We start from the raw sequence: 23,394 nt of genomic DNA, 5'->3' as shown, positions 1-23,394 counted from the left end.
AGGGGGGTCTGTGTGTGGCGGGGGTGGAGGGGGGTCTGTGTGTGGCGCGGGAGTGAGGGGGGGTCTGTGTGTGGCGGGGGATGGAGGCGGGGGGGGGGGGGGGGTGTGTGGTGGCGGTGGGTGAAGGGGGTCTGTGGTGTGGCGGGGGGGTTGAGGGGGGGTCTGTGTGTGGTGGGCGGTGAAGGAGGGGAGTGAAGGGGGGTCTGTGTGTGGGGGGGGGTTGAGGGGGGGTCTGGTGTGGCGGGGCGGGAAGGAGGGGAGTGAAGGGGGGCTCTGTGTGTGGGGGGGTGGAGGAGGGGGGTGGAGGGGGGTCTGTGGTGGTGGGCGGTGAAGGAGGGGAGTGAAGGGGGGTCTGGTGTGGTGGGGGGTGAAGGGGGGTCTGTGTGTGGCGGGGGAGTGAAGGGGGGGTCTGTGTGTGGGGGGGGGGGTGAGGGGGGTCTGTGTGTGGTGGGCGGTGAAGGAGGGGAGTGAGGGGGGGTCTGTGTGTGGTGGGGGGTGAAGGGGGGTCTGTGTGTGGGGGGGAGTGAAGGGGGGGTCTGTGTGTGGCGGGGGGGTTGGGGGGGTCTGTGTGTGGGTGGGCGGTGTGAAGGAGGGGAGTGAAGGGGGTCTGTGTGTGGCGGGGGAGTGAAGGGGGGTCTGTGTGTGGCGGGGGGGGTTGAGGGGGGGTTTGTGTGTGGTGGGCGGTGAAGGGGGGTCTGTGTGTGGGGGGGAGTGAGGGGGGGGTCTGTGTGTGGCGGGGGATGGAGGCGGGGAGTGAAGGGGGGGTCTGTGTGTGGCGGGGGGTTGAGGGGGGTCTGTGTGTGGTGGGCGGTGAAGGAGGGGAGTGAAGGGGGGTCTGTGTGTGGCGGGGGGTTGAGGGGGGGTCTGTGTGTGGCGGGGGATGGAGGCGAGGGTGAAGGGGGGTCTGTGTGTGGGGGGGTGTGTGGGGGAGGCTGTGTGTGGCGGGGGGTGGGGGGGGGGGTGGAGGAGGGTCTGTGTGTGGTGGGGGGTGAAGGGGGGTCTGTGTGTGGTGGGCGGTGAAGGAGGGGAGTGAAGGGGGGTCTGTGTGGTGGGGGGAGTGAGGGGGGGTCTGTGTGTGGCGGGGGGTGGAGGTGGGGGGTGAAGGGGGGTCTGTGTGTGGCGGGGGGGTTGGGGGGGTCTGTGTGTGGCGGGGGGTGGAGGCGGGGGGTGGAGGGGGGTCTGTGTGTGGTGGGGGGTGAAGGGGGGTCTGTGTGTGGCGGGGGGTTGGGGGGGGTCTGTGTGTGGTGGGCGGTGAAGGGGGGTCTGTGTGGTGGGGGAGTGAGGGGGGGTCTGTGTGGGGGGGTGGAGGGGGGGGGTGGAGGGGGGTCTGTGTGTGGCGGGGGGGGGTTGGGGGGGGTCTGTGTGGGGGGCGGTGAAGGAGGGAGTGAAGGGGGGTCTGTGTGTGGCGGGGGGTGGAGGCGGGGGGTTGAGGGGGGGGTCTGTGTGTGGGGGGCGGTGAAGGAGGGGAGTGAAGGGGGGGTCTGTGTGTGGCGGGGGGGTTGAGGGGGGTCTGTGTGTGGCGGGGCGGTGAAGGAGGGGAGTGAAGGGGGGTCTGTGTGTGGCGGGGGGTGGAGGCGGGGGGTTGAGGGGGGGTCTGTGTGTGGGGGGCGGTGAAGGAGGGGAGTGAAGGGGGGGTCTGTGTGTGGCGGGGGGGTGGAGGCGGGGAAGCGGGTCTGCGTGTGGCGGGAGGGTGGGGAGGGGGCTCTGGCTCGGGCCCCGCCCTCCCGCCGGGGGCTCCGTGACGCAGGCCGCTGGCGGGATCGCGCCGGATCCCCCCCCCCCGCAGCTAGTCGCGCCGCCCCCGCTCCCCCTTTAAATAGCGCGGCCGGAGCAGCCGTGCAGCCGCCCGCCCGCGCCATGCGCCCTTGGCGCTGCTCGGCCTGCTGGGAGCCGCCGCGCTGGCAGGTGAGTGCCTTCAGCACGCTGGCGAGCGGGCTGCCCCCGGCCCGCAGCCTGCAGCACCGGGCACCGGACAGCTCCGCCGCCCCGGCCCCCGCGCCCGGAGCTAGTGTCCCGTGTGCGTGTGTGGGGCCGAGACCCGGCCCTCGCGTCGGCCGGTCTGTCTGGGCGACAGCTGCAGAGGGAATGTCCCCCCCCGGTGTGCGGGTACTATTCGTGCCGCCACCCATGAATTGTGCCCCCCGTCAGCGGCTGCAGTGGCTGGAGCCGCATCTCCTGTGCGCCTCATAAGCGCACGGAGTGTGTATATCCCACTGCGGGGCATTCACCCAGGAAAGCTCATGCTCCAATACCTCTGTTCGCCTATAAGGTGCCACCGGACTCCTTGCTGCTTTTACACATCCGGACTCACACGGCTACCCCTCTGGTGCTTGAGGGTGTAGTGTGGGTACCTCTCTAGAGCCTATAGCCTGTATGCTTCTTTGTGTGTGTATATACACACACACACACACACTGATATCACATATATATAGATCAGTGTGTGTGTGTGTGTTAGATAGGTAGTGTGAGCGCTTGCAAATACAAACACCCGAATTTGGTCATTTGGGGCTGGGAGGAGAAACAACCCTGACTGTTTTAACTTTACTAGACAGACTGGACAGAAATTAGGACAGTTGAAAGTAATCAAAAATAAAGAGAGGAAATGGGCCCCCGTATTGGATTTAGGAAAATACAAACAGGTAATAAGTGGCTTTGTCTCTTCGCCCACTCCCCATCGTATTGGACAGGTTTAGATGTTAAAAAAAAAAAAAGGGTCATTCTCTGGGAAAAAAAATCTACTATGCGGATTCCGTTTAACACGGTACGTGAATTAAAACTCGGGGTAGATTTTTTGACAAAGTGGTGTTTGGTTTTTAGTGATGTTCTTATTTATTTTTTAAGAGTATGCTGATTAACAAAAAATGTCCAACCAACTGACCAAAAAACCTCTTGCTGTTGGAGGGAAATGTTACTACATTGAGATGGGAAATGTTTTGTCCTGGAGGATTACGCCATCTGTTGAGATTTTGTCGTCATTTCTATCCACCCCACCTTTAATTATTTAGATTGAGCATGGATGGTGGCACTTTGCCTCCTTACTGAAACTAATGGATCACTTGAAATCAACGGATAGATTATTTGCTGCAATTGTCAACAGACCTGAATTCTGGAAGAGGCGAAAACCCAATAATTGAGTGGTTTATTTCTGTCAAATGGTCTGTGAGTTTGCATAGTCCTCTGCAAAAGCTGGACATGAAGACCCCTGGAGATTTAACAAGATGCTCAGAATGAACAGTATGTCCATGGAGAGATGCTTCGGCAGGCAACGGTTTCTATGTAATGGGTGTTGGCTAAATACAAAGTGTTTCTAGAAATTTAAAGGGAAAGCATTACAAAATCAATATACTCTTCATGGATGGTAAGCAGTAATATTACATAGATGGAATTCCTGTTAAATTTACCAATTAATTGTATTCATATCCCTGATTTTAGAATCTTTAATATGTTAAAAGTCAAGGATGCAGAAATACAGTGTCTTCTGAATGGCTTTGCTGACTTAGTCTTTCATAAACCATATTCTTATTCTGTATTCTGCTTCTATTCATTTGGGATCTGATTCTGCTACCCTTACTCTCATCGTGTAGTACCCAATTCCTCCCACTATTCCTATGATTTCAGTGGGACTCATCACAGAGTAAGGTACTATTCAGAGCAAGCACCTGTTCACTGTCCTGCTTGGTAATCTTTCTACCCTGTTACTGTATAATTAGTACTAAGGATCAATTTTTTAAATACACCTTTTCCTTACACTACTCAAAAGCTAATCAACATCTGTTTACTTTATCTACATATGACAATTACCATTGACGTCTGAAGGTTTTTAGTCTAATTTTATGCAAAATAAATTAATTAGAAGCAACTGGCAAAATATAACAGGGAGCTGATTTTAAAGTAGCAACGCTAGTATTTTTAGGTAATAGAGATTTTTGTTCATGTTTTAATTTACAGGTTTTATATTAAACTTAACTCAAGCAATTTACATGAGCTCTATAAACTAAAACCAAAATGAATATTTCTTATACATACTACTAATTTCATTAGGGAAATTTAAAGGCTAACAGTGCATTTCTGCGATATTATTATTTCAGGTTTAGATACACTAAGAGGCATCAAATGGAAAGCAGAGTAAATCCAGCTATAGAAGTGCAATACTTTCAAAAAATGAACTGTAATAAAGCAGAAATGAAAAAGGAAGAGATAAATGCTTACATATAGGGCCTAATCCAAAAAGCTCACTGAAGACCATCGGAGTTGGTCCAGTGCTTCACTGGGCTTTGGATTAGGCCTTTCTTGTATATTTTTATTTGGGTGTGACATCACAGCCAACACTATGTAAATGCAATTTCTTATTTTGACTATATAGCTTTCAAAAGTCACAGAGGTAAGTAAACTATAGGATTGGCAAGTCTTTTTTTTTTTTTTTAAACTCACCAATTCCTGCAGCCTCCTGAATTTTATTTTCATTCCTACCAAACTTGGACTTATACAATCTTTTTTTTTTTAACAAAGAATTTTTGCTGAAATTTTCATTTCAGTCGGGGTTGTGCTGTCATGAGTCATCAGCACTGATGAAAATTTGAAACAGTGACCTATCGGAAAATCTACATGGCTACATTGAAACAATCATAAATTGATGCAAGTAAAACTAATGCTGATTTATGGCTTACTTTTTTGAATGTGGTGGCACCTGCAGTTCTCATGCTTTAGTGGTATTTGTGATCACTCCACACCTTTGAAAATCTGGCCATCTGGTTTTCGTGGCCTAAACATATTTGATACAGAAGGGGGAAATGTGCATATGATGTCTACCAGGTAGGTATTAAAAATAAAGTTAAGACAGTGTTTAAAATATAGGGTTTGCTTTTCTGTACTCTTCCTGGTTTTGTTCCCACTTTATCAAGCTAGAGCTGTATATGTGAGAGAAAAGACATATAGGGCAGATTCACTGCCCTGCTCCAATCCTTTGTGCTGCTGAGGCAGTGAAAACATCTCCATCTCCCAAGCAGCTACAGAACCTGTGTAGAAAGCTCCTACATGCACCCAATGCAAGCCAGTGCAGGATGACTATATAGCCAGAGAGTGCTGTACTCCAGCTGTCCCCAGCTGGCAGCCAGTCCATTGGGATTCTTGCCAGCTGGCACAGGTTAGAGCAACCTACAGTGGGGAAGAACAGAGCAGATTAGCTGCCTGATGGCTTCCCCTCTGCTGCTTTGAGTGGATCTTTACCACAGCAGAGAATCTGCCTCGTATATTTTTTTTCAGCTCTCATGTGAATTTGATATTCATTTTATTTCCCCATGGAGGGCTAATATGACATTTGTCCATATTCTCTATTTCTCGTGACATTGTTATGATGGCCTCACACCTTATTGGCCTTGGAATGTCATCTTTCATCATCAGACAAATGCTGCTTACAGAACATTATCTGTCCATGAAGAGCCTGACTCTTGGAGAAACTGGAGTTTTGGAATGACAGAATGGCACAGCGCTGTCTTGATTCCTATATTAACATGCACTTACTACTCAAGAGACTGCATAGAGTTAGGATTGTTAATATTTTAAAGTGATCAAGGGATGAAGAAACTTTATATTCTGTGTCTTACCAAATTAAACAAGTGTCAATCAGATGGGGTGCCCTGTGGCTGGATCATTAGAAAGGACACAAAACAGCTGCAGGCAACAGTTTATTCACATTTGTGCAGCAAACTTTGCAAGTGCTCCTGTGTTTTCTGATAGAATGAGTCACACCAACTCACAAAGGTGAGAAGAGGCTATGAGCTGGATCATCCCCTCAGCTTACACATGATGAGAGGGGAAGCGCCACCTCCTTTACACTGTTCTCTCCACATTGGGATCCAGGGGGTGACCCTACAGGGGGACCCCAAGCACAGGAGCCTCTACTGTACTTAGTGTGTGTGGAAGGGGGCAAGTGATGTGCTCTCCATAGATAAGTTTTAATAGGAATTTGAAAGCTGCCACATACCCTGCAGGACATTGTATGGTGCCACATTTCCTGTTCTCTCTCTCTCTCAGAGGTAGTTTCTGCAACAGGTCACTGAGTGTATGACTGAGGATGCAGGTAGGTTAGATTCCAGCACCATCAGTATTGTGGTTACTTGGTATGTTATTTCTTCATGTTACTTAAATAAACAACCTGCTTCAGTCAGCCCCAATTACTAATGGTGGAGGAGTGTGATTAGCTTTAAACAGCACCCTCGCCTGCACATCAACTGGAGTTCTATTAGAAATGATTGGGTAGGGACTTATTACAGTTTGGAGCTGCATTAACTACCTCTGGGTCCCCTCTAGGACTTCAACTCTGCAGTCATAGGGGAAAACCAGCCAATGGTAGCATATCTGCTATATCCAGACTGCTGGATGTGGAAGGTAGGCCATTGGAGCTACAGAGATTCAGTCATGCGTGAAACAGACTCCCAACTCTACAAACCCATATACCATGGGGTTGGAAGGTCTTGCTCCACCTGACAATGCAAAACCACAGACTCCTCTCTGTTGAGTGGATGAGGTCAGCCTCACAGAATTTTTCTGGCTCTTTGTGAGAGGGGGCAGACTGGCTCAGTTTTCTCTTAGGCTGCTTTATTGTGCCCATCTTCTAAATCCCACCAGTCATAGGGTCATAAAGGCAGCAACAGTGAGTTGAATGTGATCTTTATTTGCATTACTGTACACAATATGGTAAGGCAAAGGCACAGAGAGACTTCATTCCAAAGCCCCTTGCTTCTGCATAGTTATGGCTGGCCACCTTATCTAATTCCATCTCTGAAAAAACCCATAGAGAGTCCCATTCATGTGATTCTATAAGGTTTATTATTGGACAGTAACAATGCTTGTTAAGCAGTAAAAGAGCCTATTGTAGCACTAATGCATGAAATAAACAGAGTAAAAATGATCTATCCACACTCAGCAGCTTCTTCACAAATGTCAACAGCTTGGGACAGAGTCACTAATGCTTGTGCATGGCGGTGTTAATTATATTTCCCTGGTGCTAACCTAGTCTTGATACCCTTGGGGGGGGGAATTCTGCAACTTCCCTCCCTTGGGAGTTAGCAGCCTCCTATGAAATGGCCTGGAGGGGAGCAAAGAGGAAGCTTTGCTGGATCAACCCATCTCCATGCCAACTTGGCTATGCTTTTCCCCAACAAATGCTTCACAGTGTTCAAGCTTCACTGGACCTCTGGAGGTCACAGTTGGAGGGAGCACGATGGCCGCTTTCCATTCTCAAGTTTGGGCTTCCAATCCTACTCAAAGCTCTGAGTGTCTCCACAGTAGACCTTCTGCACCCTACCAAGAAGTTGGAGCAGAAGCTGAGAATGAATATGGGCCCTTAAAGTGGTCACATCTACATGAGAACTCACTATACAGCTCTTTAATTGGCCCTCGCATGATCAGAAGGGCAATGGCTTTTCTGTGTTCCTTCTTATGCTAGAAATGTCAACAGCAGCCACAGAAATAACGTGTGGTGTTGAAATGCGTTGTCGAACTACTAGAATATAGATCTGAGCTTCAAACATTAATTAAAGCCACACAATGCCCCAGGGAGAAAGCTATTCTATGCTGTTACAAATGGGCATATCTAAGAAACTAATCACTTATTCAGAGTCACATAATCACTCATTAACAGATAAGGGAATAGAACCCAAGAGTCTAAATTACAGTTTCCTGTTCTCTAATGCCAGCCTACAACCCAGGCCAGCAGGTACTTAGATAGGTATTGTCTCTAGAATAAAGAAAGATATAATATAAAAACTCTTGGCTACACCTGCAAACCCCTCATCAAGCAAAAAGCCGATTCAAGGTCAATTTGCCCAATGACTCTGGTCAGTAAGATTAACGTTGGCTTTTGTGTTGTATGAATCCATGATATTGTAAACTTTCCCCTTCCAGGTGTCAGTTCCATGTCAATGGAAAAAGACCATGTTGAAGAAATGGTGAGTAGCCATATCCCATAAAGTGTTGTATGTAGAAAGTGTCAATCAAAAATACTCTCCACCACTTTTTAACTCTTGGGGTAACATTTTCAAAAACACTTAAGTTACATGGCACCTAAATCCCATCAGCTTTCAACAGGCTCCTTAACCCAGAGTGTTAAAAGATATTTAGGCACTGCTGCACTCAGTGTTGCAATGCCTAACTGGCTGAGGAGCCTAAATTGCCTTTGCAAAATGGATTTAGGTGCTTAGAAGCCTAAATCCCATTGTCAATAGGATTTTGGGTCCTAAGTGCTGAAATCCCTTCAGAAAATTTTGTTTGCAATGCCTAACTGACTGAGGATCCTACAAAGTGTTGAAATCCCTTCAGATAATTAGAAGCCAAAATCCTATTGACAATTAATAGGATTTAGGCTCCTAAGTGCTTAAATCCATTCTGAAAATGAGGTTTAGGCTCCTCAGTCTGTTAGTTGTTGCAACACTGAGCTCAGCAATGCCTAAATATCTTTAAAAATCTGGGCCTCACTTTGAAAATGGGACTTGGGCACTTTTGAAAATCTTATGTTTTATGTCTGCCTGAAAAATTAATCTGAAATATTCATTTGTATAAAACCAAATATGTTTGAATCACAAAGTCACAAATTTGAAGATGTTTATAAATATAGCATTGTGGTAAGGGTGAAATAAGGCAGACTGGTTACTGATTCTGTGAGGAAATCCTCAGATCTTTTTTCCCCGAAAAAGATCGGAAGGTGATCTGAGCTCAAGTGATAAACAACATGCATCTGGTGCTCTCATCATCAGCACCTTGATCACTAGTCTGTTTCCCATTGGTTTACTTCTGATCATCCATGGTGCTGAGCAGCTCTTCATGCAGCTGAGAGTATTTTAAAAAGAAGCAATTTGTCACAATTTTTTTTTCTCCTATTCTCACAATCAAACCTCCAAATTACATTGCCCTAAGGCCCAGAATGGGTAATATTTGTGTCTTAACCCAATGAGAGAGATTTGTGGTTGTGAATTATGTGATCTCTGGAGCTTTAACTATTAAAAAAACAGAAGCCCTGTGCGTTTTGTATTAGCTCCAGAAAGCCCCTTAAATTACATTACATTGTTATGTACGGAAAAGCTATTTTAGATCATTTAGATCTTTTTATTTTTACATTTATTAGTTAATTTTCCTTTCCTTCAGAGGACCATACAGTTGAACTCTTGCTACTAAGAATCAGGCATTATAGCACAGACTTGGGGAAAAAAAGTACTTATTGAGACTCAATATCACATTTTTGAAATAGCTGGCTATAAAACATGTGGCATATACAGAATATACAATGGTGTGATCTGATTTGATTGGCACTCCCGAGCCATGTGGTCACCCCAAACTCAGCCAATAAACCCTTTATACCACACCACATCCTTGTGCATACTCTACAATGTGATTGCCAGGAAAAGATGTTTCTATGTTCTGGTTTTTTCAAGTTATTTTCTAAAGGCTCCTGTTTAACACCATGTGTTGTTTATGAGAGTACTTTGCACTTCTAGGGACTATTTACTGTAAGGAACTCTATAAATGAGTGGACGCCTCCCAGACATTCCCTCGTAGCCCCAGTGCAGCTCTGCAAGTGGCCCCTCACTTCAGTTTCCCTTTTAAGTCCCCAGTTACTCCATGGACGCTTAACTTCTAGTCCATACAGAGTTTATTAATAAAACAGTTGAAACCCCCCCAAAGCACAATTCAGATCACCTCAGTGCAGGCAAAAAGAACAGGAGGACTTGTGGCACCTTAGAGACGAACAAATTTGAGCATAAGCTTTTGTGAGCTACAGCTCACTTCATCAGATGCATTCAGTGGAAAATACAATGGGGAGATATATATATATACACACACACACACACACACACACACACACACACCATGAACCAATGGGTGTTACCATACACATTGTAACGAGAGTGATCAAGTAAGGTGAGCTATTACCAGTAAGGGGGGGGGAGGGGAAGAAACCTTTTGTAGTGACAGCCCCTCCAACCTGAAGCAAATATTCACCAGCAACCACACAACATACAACAGAACCACTAACCCAGGAACCTACCCTTGCAACAAAGCCTGTTGCCAACTGTGTCCACATATCTATTCAGGGGACACCATCTTAGGGCCTAATCACATCAGCCACACTATCAGAGGCTCATTCACCTGCACATCTACCAATGTGATATATGCCATCATGTGCCAGCAATGCCCCTCGGCCATGTACATTGGCCAAACTGGACAGTCTCTACGTAAAAGAATAAATGGACACAAATCAGACATCAAGAATTATAACATTCAAAAACCAGTCGGAGAACACTTCAATATCTCTGGTCACTCGATTACAGACCTAAAAGTGGCTATTCTTCAACAAAAAAAACTTCAAAACCAGACTCCAACGAGAGACTGCTGAATTGGAATTAATTTGCAAACTGGCTACAATTAACTTAGGCTTGAATAAAGACTGAGAATAGATGGGTCATTACACAAAGTAAAACGATTTCCCTATGTTTATCCCCCCCCCCCCACAGTTCCTCAGACTAGCTTATCAACTGCTGGAAATGGCCCACCTTGATCATCACTACAAAAGGTCCCCTCCTCCCCCCACTCTCCTGCTGATAATAGGTCACCTTACCTGATCACTCTGGTTACAGTGTGTATGGTAACACCCATTGGTTCATGTTCTCTGTGTGTGTGTGTATATATATAAATCTCCCCACTGTATTTTCTACTGAATGCATCTGATGAAGTGAGCTGTAGCTCACGAAAGCTTATGCTCTAATAAATTTGTTAGTCTCTAAGGTGCCACAAGTCCTCCTTTTCTTTTTGCGGATACAGATTAACATGGCTGATACTCTGAAATCAGTGCAAGTAGTCTCTCAAACACACATGTCCTCTGCATCATTGACATAACGCATACCACATTCTGGCACCTTCCCTCACACCTGGACTCTGTTAGTCCTCCTTCGTCCCTCTGTCAGGCCAGTGGCCCCAGTTCTTTCCACTGGGATGCAACCCCACTCTCCCTAAGGGGAACCCCCACAGACTCTCTGCTGGGAGTATTGTTGGCAGGAAAGCATTCTGCACTCCCCTCAGCCCTCTCATTGTTCCTCAGGATCCAGCTCTCCAGCAAGGAGATGTCAGCAAGGAAGCTGCTTCCTCTTCCTTCTGTCTTCTCTGGCCTTTAACTCCATCTCGGAGCCAGCAGGCATCTCCCTCTGCTAATCCTCCTGCCTTCAGCTCTCCGGCTGCGACTCTGTGGCTGGGCAATGCCAGGCAGCAAACCCCTCTTGCTACTCTTCAGCCTTATCCCAGGAACCACGTTCTCTCTCTGGCAGCTCTCCTCTCCTGCCCTTGACTCACCTTTCATAGCCTCCACTTGCTGCCTTGCCCTCTTAATTGGTCCAGCTGAGAGCATGTGGACCAGAATAGGAGAGCTGAGCTCGGTTTCATTTAATGGACCAGCTACCCTGTTATGACCTCAATGTAATTTATAAATTAATTAATTATGAGTCACCTGAGGCACAGGTGATTTGTGAAGTAGAGCCAAGTATTAAAACCAGCCCCCTATTCAAACCACTGGACACATTCCTTCTCTTTTTAAAATCATTTTACCAGTACAAATCCTAAACGTTGCAGATATTACTTATTTGTATGCTAATAGTGCATAGAGGAGATCAGAGCCCCATTTTGCTAGGCACTGCACAGATCCATAATAAAAGGCCCACCCCTGAAGAGTCTGTTATCTAAGTAGACAAAAGGTGGGAGAAATGAACCATTAACATCCCCATTTTATCGACATGGAAATGAAGTGCAGAGAGATGAAGTGACCTGCACAAGGTTACATAGGAAGTCTCTGGTAGAGATGGGAACCCAGATCTTCTTGAGTCACAGTCCAATGTTGTTACAGCTAAACATATCTCTTATAATGCATGATTGGACATATGCAGAATTTTAAAAAGTTTTACACTTGAATTGTGCTTTTCTCCAACTACTGCTTCTTCTAGGTAACACGATGTATAGTGGAAGTTCTCTCTACCGCTCTGTCTAAACCAAACGCTCCACCAATAAATCCTCTGTGCAAAGATATCCTTAAGAAGAGTAAGTGCAATACTAAATGAATTTGAGATGCTCATTGAATCAGTATCATTGCTGAGGAAGAGAATTTGGTAGATGTGACTTAATTTTATAAACACAATGATTTTTTTATGAAGTGTTCTCATTTTATAGGGCAGATGCATTTGCCATTTTAATTTCACGTTTAAGAAAAGTGTCTTCAAGGTTAATAGTACTTCTTAAAATGTCATCATCATTTTTGTTTTTTTCTGAGCTCTGAATCCAAACCATATTTTTCAAGTGTTATGAAAAGCCATCGTTTGTTTGTTATTCCAAAATGCAAATATAAAAGATGTAATTTTGCAACATGAACAGTAGAATTACTGACCAGGAAAAAATAAGTTAAGACCCTGTTCTTACTGATAAGTCATCCTTAAAGTTGAATAATTTTTTTTGTGTGAGCAATCCCATTGAAGTGGGACTACACATGCAAGTAAGGAATACTCAGAAGAGTAAAGAGTGGAGGATTAAGTCTGTTGTTGATAACTCTAGCAAAATAATGTTCAGAGTGCATTCTACCCAGCATTACAAACACCTGAATATTATAGGGCATGCTCCTCTTCCCACTGTTTTCAATGTCAAAACTACCATTGCCTTCAATAGATAGAGGACTAGGTTAATTTAGGCTGACCTTGAGCTGGTTTCTAACAATGGATTAAGAATCCCAGGCTAACCAATCATCTGGCCAGACAAAGACAATGAAACAAATACCTGATTTCCTATGCTTAACATCTCTTGTGAAGTATGAGAAAATAGACGAATTTTTCAGCAAGCCCTGAAGAGGAACAAATTTGGGCTATTTCTGACAAAACAGAGAATGCATTCCAAAATGAAAGGAGTTTGCCAGCAGCTGCTTTTTAAACCAACAAGGCTCCAGCTTGAGTGCTTTTGCTGATGACAACTGTCAGTGTTACATTGGAAAGAAGCAGGGTTTCAAGTAGGCAGGTACCAGCCTATTCAGGGGTTTATATCCATCCCGAAACGACTAGGCAGCCAATGCTGTGTCCAGAATTCAGAGCCCTGGAGGAATGCTCCAAGGAACTGAAAATTATCCTCTCAGGTCTTGTGCTAGAAGCAATTCTCCTCAGGGTCATGGAATTTAGCACAAAGAGACAGGCTTAAACTTGCTTGCATAGTTTATTAATAGCTATAGCGAATGGTGGCTAAACTTAACAGTGTGGCAAACTACAGGACTTGCTTTTTTGTCTTTCCAACTGATGTTTAATTTACAGAAAAATAAAAAGACTGGAGCTTACCGATCAAGAAAAGCAATAAAAGTCCACATTTGATACTTCTCTCAGTAGAATGATAATTCGCAGCCTAGCATAATGATTAGAACATGGTGATTTTCATTGCTTTTCCAAACACAGCTGGCGCAAATTTGGCTGAGATTTTCAAAAATCAAAAGTGACTTTGAATGTCTCAATTTTTGAGTGGCCAATTTGAAGCCCCCTAACGCTACCTGATTTTCATAAAGGGCTGAATTTCAAGCCCATTTAAGGGGTCTCAAGTTGGAAATCCAAAAATTGAGGCATTCAAAATCATTAGTCCTTTTTGAAAATCTTAGCCTTGATTATAGCTCTTTAAGCTGAATGTGCTTATCCTTACTACTGTATCTAAGACCCAAACTGATAGCAGGTTGGACACATTGCATTCCATTCTTGACATCCTGTTATATAATTTCTTGTTGGCATATATATTAGCTCTCTTCTGCTAAAGAACAACAATTTTTGCGATGTTAGAGGATGCTATAAATGTAGACAGACCTCTTTCTAGAGCACCAAGAAACACAGATGCGGTCTATACAAAGTAAGACACATTAAACTGTGATGTTACAATCTGCATATCTTCAAGTTTTTGATTCTGATCTCACTCACACAGGTGTATATTGGGAATATCTCCTCTGAAGTCAATGAGTTACACCAAACCATGTGTATATATACTATTACAACTGACATCAGAATCAGGCTCTTATTTAACATTTTGGAACCACCACAGAGTGTGAGATTTAAGTCTAATAACTACAGTATCATAACTTGGTATCACTTTGGTACTATGCATTCAAAAACCTTGAAAGATTTTTCAATTTGCTTTGAGTATGATGTTCATTCTATATACCAGTCACTTTATTTGGGCATTTTGGAATGGTCTTAGGGTGCATGAATTGGAACAAGTAAGGACTGACTTTGAAAGATGGTCTACATCTCCCATTGACTGTAACGTGAGCTAAAAGTGCTTAGTATTAGAGCTGGTTGAAAAACACCAGCAAATTAAAAGAAAAATGAATGGCAATTTTAAATAATTTTTAGAAAGGTTTGACTAGCTTTAAAAATACATTTTATTTTTTTTGTATAAAAAATTCAATCCGACCAATTTAGCAGCATCAAAAATTAGTCCTCTATTCTGAATGAAGAATAATGTTAACGAAGAGTGTTGAAGAGTTAGGTTAACATTTTTGAACACAATTTTTGTTTTTGTAGGCGGCAGGCATAAAGCAGAGAAGAAAAATGAAAACGAGGAGCAGCAGCTTGAAGTGAGGCATTTGAAAGAATCATCAGAGGATGAAAAGCATCAGCATGCAAGCGTAGAGGAAGAGAGAGGTCAGAAAGAAGCAAATGAAGAGAAACACCATCATGAGGAAGATGAGAGAGGAGAGGAGAACACACACAATGGGGATAGTCATTCTCATGAGAATAGAATCCATAACGGAGAAAAAAAGCACCATCTGGACATAAGAGGTGAGGAAGAAGAGGATGATGATGAGAATAGCTATAAGAGAAATAACCACAGTAAAGAAGGAAGCAAAGAAAAGAAGCATCATGCTGAAGAGTCAGGAGAGCTTCCAGACAAAAGGTCTCACTCTGTAGCTAAAAGCATGGAGGAGTTCTCTCCTGGGGATGATAGACACTCTACGAGTCACAGGGACTCTGAGGAAAAGATGCACAGCAATGAAAAGAGAAACCATGAAAGGGAGGAAGAGGAGGAGGAAAGCAGCGAAAGGAATCACCATGAGTCTAAGGAACACAGTTCCTACCAGTACAGAGGGCATGAAGAATCTGAGGAGAGTGAAGAAGCTGAGGAAGAAAAACGGCACTACCAACCAAGACATAATCACAGAAAGCACAGAGTGGGCGACTCCTCCAAAGAGAGGCGAGATCATGAGGGTGAGAAAAGGAACACGCTTGAGGAATCGAATGAGGAAGAGAACCGATTCTGGGATAAAAAGAATCACTACCAGAAACACCATTATGAAGAGCCAGAGAATCATCGTGAGGAGAAGAAGAATTATTATGGGAAACACAGCTCTGAAGATGTGGAGGAGAAGAGGCACACCAGCCGCGAGAGCGAGGAGTACAGAGAACAGAGAGTACAGAACAAGGAGAACAGTGAAGAGGAAGACAAGAGGCACCACCTTAGTGGGGAAAGCAAGGAAGAACAACATGAGAAAAAGAGTCACCATGATGAACCACGTGAGGCAGCAAGGCATCACTATGCTGAAATAGAAAAGAGACATGACAGTGAGGATCAGAAAAAAGACAATGAGGATAGTGCAGAGAAAGTGAGGTATGGGGAGAAGGAGTATAAGAGTCACTTCCCTGCAGAGAATGAGAAAAGAGCCACAATTCGGTACAGTCCCTTCTACCACCTCCAGTGGAAAAGCAGGCACTTGGACAAAAAGGACAACATGGGGGACCAGATTCTGGGGAGTGAACAGGAAAGTAGACCCAGCCTGAACGAGAAGAATTTCTTCCCTGAATATGACTATGACTGGTGGGAGAAAAAGCAACTTCTGGATGGTCTGAATCATGGGCACGGCGAGAAGAGAGATCTCGGAAGGCTCCACAAACTTGATATAAAAAGACAGTATGACAGGATGGATCAACTCGCCCAGCTTCTGAATTACAGGAAGAAATCAGCTGAATTTCCAGAACTGTACAATTCTGGGGAAGACCTACAAAAGCGTCACACGATCAGGAGCGACAAGGGAAATCTCAGCCAGAGGCCTCTGACAGAAGAGGAGGTACGTGTTTATGAGTTTCTATGGAAAGAAAAGTGACACTGATATTACTTAACAAGCTCAGACTTTAGCTCCACCTACAAAAATGATATCCGTAGAATCTCAGAGCGAAACATCACAAAAAATGTACTGAAATTTCATTAAGGGCCAGGTTCTGATATAAATCAGAGTGGCTTGACTGAATTCAATGGAGCTATGCTGATGTGCACTTCCAGAACTAATTTTAAAGGCACATTACACACATTCTCTCAGTCTCCAAATAGTCTAATTCCCCACATCAGGACACACACAGATTGCTAGATCTCACAATATGTTCCAGTACGGCCATTTCAATGAATGTTCTACAGGTAAGAGCAGAATGTCAGCACACATCAGATGTATGCAGCTGAATTGGTGATGTGTTGCATCTACCTGATATCTTTGGCAGCAGGGAAGGCAGTAATAGGAGTTGTGTGCACATGGAATAGAGAACAGTCCTCTTAATATACAGCAGTAGATGCGTAAGAGTTTCCCGGGGAGGAATTTGATTTTGTATGTGAATTTCCATATTGTGCCATTTATGTGTTTCATAAATTAGAACCACTGTGATCACAACAAAGATTACACTAACTTCCAACGAGCTTGCCTGGATCTTAACCTAAATACGTGTGATCTCAAGCAGTTAGGATTAGCAAAATGTGGAATACTAGCACAGAAGTTCATAAAGAAAGTAGCTAGCATTAGACTTAAAAGCTGATGGACTTATGGTTTGGCCTCAGAACATAGAACAAGGATATTGGGGACATTCCGTGAGTGTGGTTAGTGAAGTACTCTGGATAGTAGTAGCAACAGGAGATTGCACATAAATTGGGGAAGGTGCTGTATGATAGAGAGGCAATTGGCATAGAGTAAATCCTGTTTTTAAATTATGATAATAGTCTGATCTCCTGTACAGCCATATTTTTGCAGAATATACCCCTTCTGTATTAGGACACATGACATACACTGTTCGTCTGGGCAATTATTGAACAGACAACAATGCTGTGAAGCCAGAGGTAGAGCGAGTGATTTCCACTATCCTATAAATGTGCAGTGATCACTCAAACTAACCACTCACTCTAGACAACTAAATAACTTTACATCAATATTTATAGTATAAAAGGTATTTCTGACAGTAAATAGTGGGAACTACAAGGGAATCCTGCAGCTATTGAGGTACCTTTATGTATGGAAGGGAAAACTGGCAAGTTATGAGACTACTGTACATTAACTGTTTATCCATCTACCTAATCTATTTCTTTACCTTGGTACAATCTTCCACCACAGAATTTGAGTGCCTCACAGCATTTTAGAAAGGAAGAAGAAACATCAGCTACATAATAATCAGAAATGTAAAGTCATCATTAGGTCATCAAGTGCACTCCAGTGTTGATTCACTCCCTATTCAGAACTCCTTTCTAGAGCTGGGCAAATTTCTTTTTTTTGTTCATTGACAAATTTTGAAAAGTGAAAAATAAAAGTTGTTGGTCAAAACAATTTTTTTTTTAAATTTTCAGCAAAGCAGAGACAAAAAATGTCATTTTGGGTTGAACAAAATGTTTTGTTTTGACAATCAACTGTTTCATTTTGATAATTTTTACATTTAAAAATTAGATTCATGTTAGCTTTGAAGCAAAGTCATTTCAAACTGGAAAAAATCAACATTTAATTTGAAAATGACAGAATAAATCAGATTTTTTAAAAAAATTTTTGGAGGGGGAAGGGAGTGTCAGAAATGTTTTTGAAATTAATTGTTTGGTGAAATCAACACAAATTTGAAAAACATTTGGGTTGCCAACTCTGCATTTTTCACTAAAAAAGTTGCAGTTGAAAAAATTTCACCCACTGCTACTGCTACCCAGGCAAAAAATACCATTCAAGTTAATGGAGTTTTGCCTGAGTAAACAGTGCTGACTTGGGCTCTATTTAGTTCAAATAGGAATTAATTCAGGGGAGTTCTATGGTTCATGTTATGTAGGTGGTCAGACTAGATGATTCACAGTGGTCCCTTCTGGCTTTATTAGCTCTGAATCGATATATAATTGAATGGAGGTGTTTTTCAGTAAAAATGTCTTAGTCTCTATTTTTTGTAATACAAAAGAACATTTGCCTACCTGTGCCATGCCCTAAAACAATCTTGGTTTCAATGCTTCATAGGAAAAGAGCTGGAAAATCTGGCTGCTATGGATTGGAACTGCAGAAAATAGCTGAGAAGTTCAACGATAACAGGAGGGGATGAAGACTGTGTAGAGTGGGTAACCCTAGGTGTAGCTTTATTTACTTAAAATACCTATATTTCTTGGTAATTCATTGCCACTGAAGTGTTATTTACCCTAAGACAGGAAATGCAGTTACTGTCCACTGAAGTGTAGTGATTTATACAGCTGAAATGTCTTTAATTGCAATTATGCTATTGAGATCCAACTAGCATGAATTCTAGTACATAAACTTACGTGTAAGGCAGATATTTAATATGCTTGTGAAAATAATTGTATTAGTGTTCTTCAGAAAACATATTTGTCTGAGTTTGAAATAAATAAAAACATTGATCTTGGACCAAAATCCTTCTCCTTGCTTGACTTGTTTTGGTCTAAATTTTGTGGATATTTTCAAATAACCCAGATCAGACAAACAGATTAAATAAAACACTGAAATGTAGTTTCTGGATGTTATTTCTGAAGGTTGAAATAGAACCACATGCACATTTTCTTTATATTCTAGATAGCAAGAGCATGCAAACATGCCAGAAACCTTGATGGTTTGCACCAATGACTCAAATTCATTGTCAGTGTAATAGAGCCGGACTTACCTGATGGCGCCTCCTGCTGATTGTCCTTGGGAATTAGCTCATCAGCCTCTGGAGCGCCCTCTGCCGTCTGGTGATCCGCCTTACCGCCAGCCCCAGTCCCTCCCAGGACCTAGTGCTTCCTCCCACTGGGGTGCTGCCCCCGGCAGCAAACCCCAACAATCTGAGGGTCTCCCCTCCCCATCCACTACCCCACCTCGCCTCAGTCTAGGCTGCTGCCAGTCATCGCTTAGCCCCACTCCCTGGGGCAGACCGCAGTGTATCAGCCACTCATCACAGGTGGGGGGGGTTTTGGACCTGCTGCCTCCTTGCAACCCCAGTACCTAATAGGCCCTAATCTAGGCCTCACAGCCTGGGGGTTTCCAGGCTGGAGCTCCCCTGCTCCCAAGGCCTTTCCCCCTCAGCTCTGCTCCAATCTTGGTACTCCCTCAGGTCCCTGCAGCCAGGCCCTTCCCTCTCTGACAGACACTCTGGCTAAGCTTCAGCCTAGCAGCCCCTTTATAGGCCCAGCTGTGGCCTATTGGGACATGGCCCAGCTGCGGCCATTTCCCCAATCAGCCTAGCTTCTCTTGCCCTCAGCCCTGGCTCTCTCCCAAGGCTGGCTTTTAAGCCCCACAGGGCAGGAGTGGGTAACCACCCCGCTACAGTCAGTAAATTAAATTAGTTTCAGTAAATAAGTTTTGCAATGTTATTGTATCACCAAACACATGTGGTTGTTTATTTTGGTACTTTATAATGTTTAATTGTGTTAAAACATGCAGTTGTAGACTGTAAAAGTAGGACCAGATTATACCACACTTGTTCAAATTGAGTAGTTCCTTACTCTGGAATACTCTCATTAACTTAATTTGTGTGAGTAGGTGCTCCCCATTGTAGGGGTTACATCATCTCATCCATAATTTCTCAGTAATAGGAGCCCGCACATCACACCACACTAGTCATCCTTTACTCACAAGTGTCAAATGATAAAGCATGTGGATTAGGAGAGTTTTAGATGGGCCAAGTTCCTCAGTGAATGAGCAACGGGTACAGGGCTTGGATCTCCATAATACAGTCTGATTCCTTGCTAAGAACAACGAGTAGCAGGGCTGTAGAAACAGCTACTCATGAATCATATGGCACCACACAACCGCACAAGGAATTTCCCCTTAAATAGCTTCAAGTCTATTTGTATGTCTCGAGCTCAAGTTTAACCAGTTTATCTAAATTAAAAAAGAAAAAAGTTGTCATGACAATGTCTCTTTCACTGTGTAACATGGGGGAGGGATACACTTATTTAAAGTGTAACATGCTGCCTGTCTGTATCACATATGTTCTGCCCTGGACTATTTTAATCCAACTAGCCAGCTGCATATTAAAATATTTCAGCCTAAATCTAACACTGCAAAGCCGCTCAAAGCAAAACTACATTGAAGGTACTCCTGCAAACACTTAGGCACATGCTACTCGCACTGAGTTTAATAGGACTACTCAAGGGCTTGAGTCTGTCCCATTTAAGTCACTGAGGATGAAACCCTGGCCCCATTGAAGGCAAGGGCAGCTTTGCCATTGACTCGGATGAGGACCAGGATTTCACTGGAAGGTGTGTCATTGACTTCAATCGGAGCAGGAAGAGGCCCTAAATGCATAAATATTGCAGGAAGAAATGAGTGGTCTGCATACTTTTCAGACCTTTAAAAAGCTGATAAGGCACCAGACACAATTATTCAATTATTTTCAGGTGGATTGATGCTAAATAAACTAATGTTATCAACCCCAAGTATTCAAAAATCATGCGTCAGCCCCAAAAGTCATGGTTGGCTTAAAAATTGATACTTTAAAAGTAAGTTTCTGGTTCTCTCTTATTTGCCTTGTAGTGCATGTGCACTTAGGGTTCACATTTTCAAGTTTATTCTACAACCCTGAGGGCTAGATCTCTTACTTTTTAAAATGAAAGTTGAGATGATCAGGTAATAACTTAATTCCAGCAGCTCAGGCATTAAGAACTCCCCTCCAACTCTAAAAATCACATATTAGCAAAATTGAAACCATCAATGCACAACTGCAAAACACACTTAGAACAGCTCCAACTACAAACTTCTCAGTTCCTGAAAGCTTTTAAGAGGTTTGCTGTAGTCACAACATCAGAGAGTAGCCACTTATCTTTTGCATCCTGCCATTTCTTGGTCATTTAAGAAATGTTAGTCAAAGAAATGTAGTTTGCCACTGAAACCCTAGCTGTGGAAAATAATGCTGCTTCCACTTGATGTTGCAATGCTGCATTTAGTAAAGAACTCCCATGCTCAAACGCAGTCCATGCTTACTCTTACAGCTCTAGCAGCTATGGCCTCTGGTATTACTGGCCTGGAGTTTTCTTTGACAAGCCTGAGGATGCTAGCCAGCAAAAACGGAATTGCTCAAGTGGTTCCATTTGTCTCCTCAAGATGTAGCGCGGGATAGGACTCAGAAGTTACTTGCCTCCTCCTCTCACACAAGGTTCTATCCAGCTCCATTCTGCCAACGTCCTGGTCAGCATATACAATTCCTCAATGCCCAGGTCTGTGCCACCATTTCATCAGACCCAGGGAAAACAGCTGACTTACTTCAGTGTCCAGACAAACCTGAAGCTCGAATGAGAGAGAGCTGGTTGAGATTCATCCTGGCTAAGGCTGACAGGAAAACCACATGCCATCAATGCACTTTCAAGAGAGATCAGACCACCATCTTCAGTGCCTTCGAACTGAAATACAAAGCCCATTTCTACTATCTGGAATGTGCCAACTGCAACTGGCAGCCAGCTAAACTCTGCCAATCAAAAAAAAAATCGATTTTCACAAAGCCAGTTCTGCTCCTTGACAGTTTTTTCCCTGCCAAAACTCAACGTTCTAGCCACATGTGTTTTGGCAGCAGAGCTGTTTAAAAAATATTACACTTAAAAAAAAAAGAAAAAAGAAAAGTATTTTTCGCTCTTGTTAAAAAAAACCAGCACAACTATTTTTACTCAAACTTTTTTTAAAAAAAGTCACCCTCTGACAGGGAATAGGCCTGGACTATTTCAGTTAGTTATGAACACCTGACTCCAAGTTCTTTAAGCAACCTGAATTATAGATCTGTTAGCACTGAAACTCTAAAGCAGCATACCAGCTCTTGCAGCTCAACAACTGATCACCAGTAAACCTTTCAGTATGGCATTCAGGCTTATCTTGACAAACATGAAATTACTAGACCCATATGACTAGCACAACCTGAACCAGTTTTTTCTCATTGCAGCAGCCTTTGCAGTATTTGTTGGTCCTGTAGCCCACATTCCTCTGATAACATAGAAGTGAGAGATGTTATGAAAAACAAAATTGTCCATCTCCCCTTCTTCACTTCCTTTACTGTCTACTGACCACTTGGTCACAATCTAATCATATCAATTTACTGTGTGATGTAGACTTTAGGTTTATTGTCTACGTGACTGGTACTACATCTAGGTATCCTACCCTCTTTTTTTTTTTTTTTTTTTTTTTTTAAAAAAGCATGGAAACGGAGTTCTTTGCATGTCATCCACTTGATTTTCAATACATATCAGACACACACAAACCTTATGTGCTGTAATCTAATTCTTCACATTTGCTCTAAAATTCCCTTAAAATTACACAGTAATTTGTAAAATTGCAAAGCCCAAAATACACTAGCAGGAAGCTTATGCAAATTATACCAACTATAATTTATGTCTTAGTACTTTACTCTCCAAGACAGCTTTTAAGACTTTGTTATAGGTTTATATTATAATCAACATGCGTGGACATTTATCAGCTGCATACTATGCACAGATGCACTTCAGTTGTCCTAATTTGATATGTACTGTGTTTCATGTATTACCTTATGCATAAAATTGTTGGTCTGAAATGCAATATTCCACTTTACAGCTAATATATGTCTTATATTAAATGAATACTCATCATATTCTTCTTACAAGCAGCATTAACACTCGGGAGAAAAAAGGATTATGGTAAATTTTAAAATTAGATAATGTGGTTCAGTTACAGGAATTGATACTGAAACAGATTGTCAGACAGAATGTCTAACGCAAATGAAATCAAGCTAATCTGAGGAATCTGGTTTTAAATAAGTAATTTCTCTCTATGTTCATGTTTCAGTCTCTTCTACAGCCAATTTATTTTGTCACTGAACTATACAAAGTATCAGACAGCATTTTTTCTTGAATTAGGACATCTGCATGACAATCAGCATTAAATCCTGTTTCTCATGTTTCAGATGGGGTAATCCAGTTTCAAAGATTAGGTTAGGCAATCAACAGTACCTTAATATTGATCACTTATACAGAGATTTACACCTTCACAGTACTGGAAAAACAACTAATTAAGCATCTCAAGAACTCAATGAATGTGGCATGTAGGTACCAGCTATGTCTTACAGGTGGGGAAATTGAGGCATACAGCAATGAAGATTTAAACCAACATCACAATGCAGG

At 43.3% G+C, this 23,394-nt stretch overlaps 1 protein-coding gene across 1 annotated transcript; it reads left to right on the top strand.

The window, feature by feature from the left end:
* The first annotated feature begins 1,792 nt into the window (after window positions 1–1,792).
* On the top strand, window positions 1,793–18,787 carry CHGB (chromogranin B). The gene is made up of 5 exons (XM_038396013.2): window positions 1,793–1,905; window positions 7,906–7,949; window positions 11,985–12,078; window positions 14,574–16,114; window positions 18,287–18,787. The coding sequence occupies exons 2-5, from the start codon at window positions 7,917–7,919 to the stop codon at window positions 18,338–18,340; spliced, it is 1,722 nt and encodes a 573-aa protein (XP_038251941.1). The 5' UTR covers window positions 1,793–1,905; window positions 7,906–7,916; the 3' UTR covers window positions 18,341–18,787.
* The last annotated feature ends 4,607 nt before the right edge of the window (window positions 18,788–23,394 follow it).

This window comes from Dermochelys coriacea, chromosome 3, assembly GCF_009764565.3.
Source record: "Dermochelys coriacea isolate rDerCor1 chromosome 3, rDerCor1.pri.v4, whole genome shotgun sequence".
Lineage (NCBI taxonomy): Eukaryota > Metazoa > Chordata > Testudines > Dermochelyidae > Dermochelys > Dermochelys coriacea.
Note: the sequence above shows the minus strand (reverse complement) of the source record. Positions and strands in the feature narration are given on the sequence as shown.

Bases quoted from the DNA above. Each gene is read 5' to 3' on its own strand.
- CHGB (XM_038396013.2), top strand. From the start codon at position 7,917: ATGTCAATGGAAAAAGACCATGTTGAAGAAATG. The intron at 7,950-11,984 runs GTGAGTAGCCAT...TGCTTCTTCTAG, and splicing joins AAGACCATGTTGAAGAAATG to GTAACACGATGTATAGTGGA. The intron at 12,079-14,573 runs GTAAGTGCAATA...TTGTTTTTGTAG, and splicing joins CAAAGATATCCTTAAGAAGA to GCGGCAGGCATAAAGCAGAG.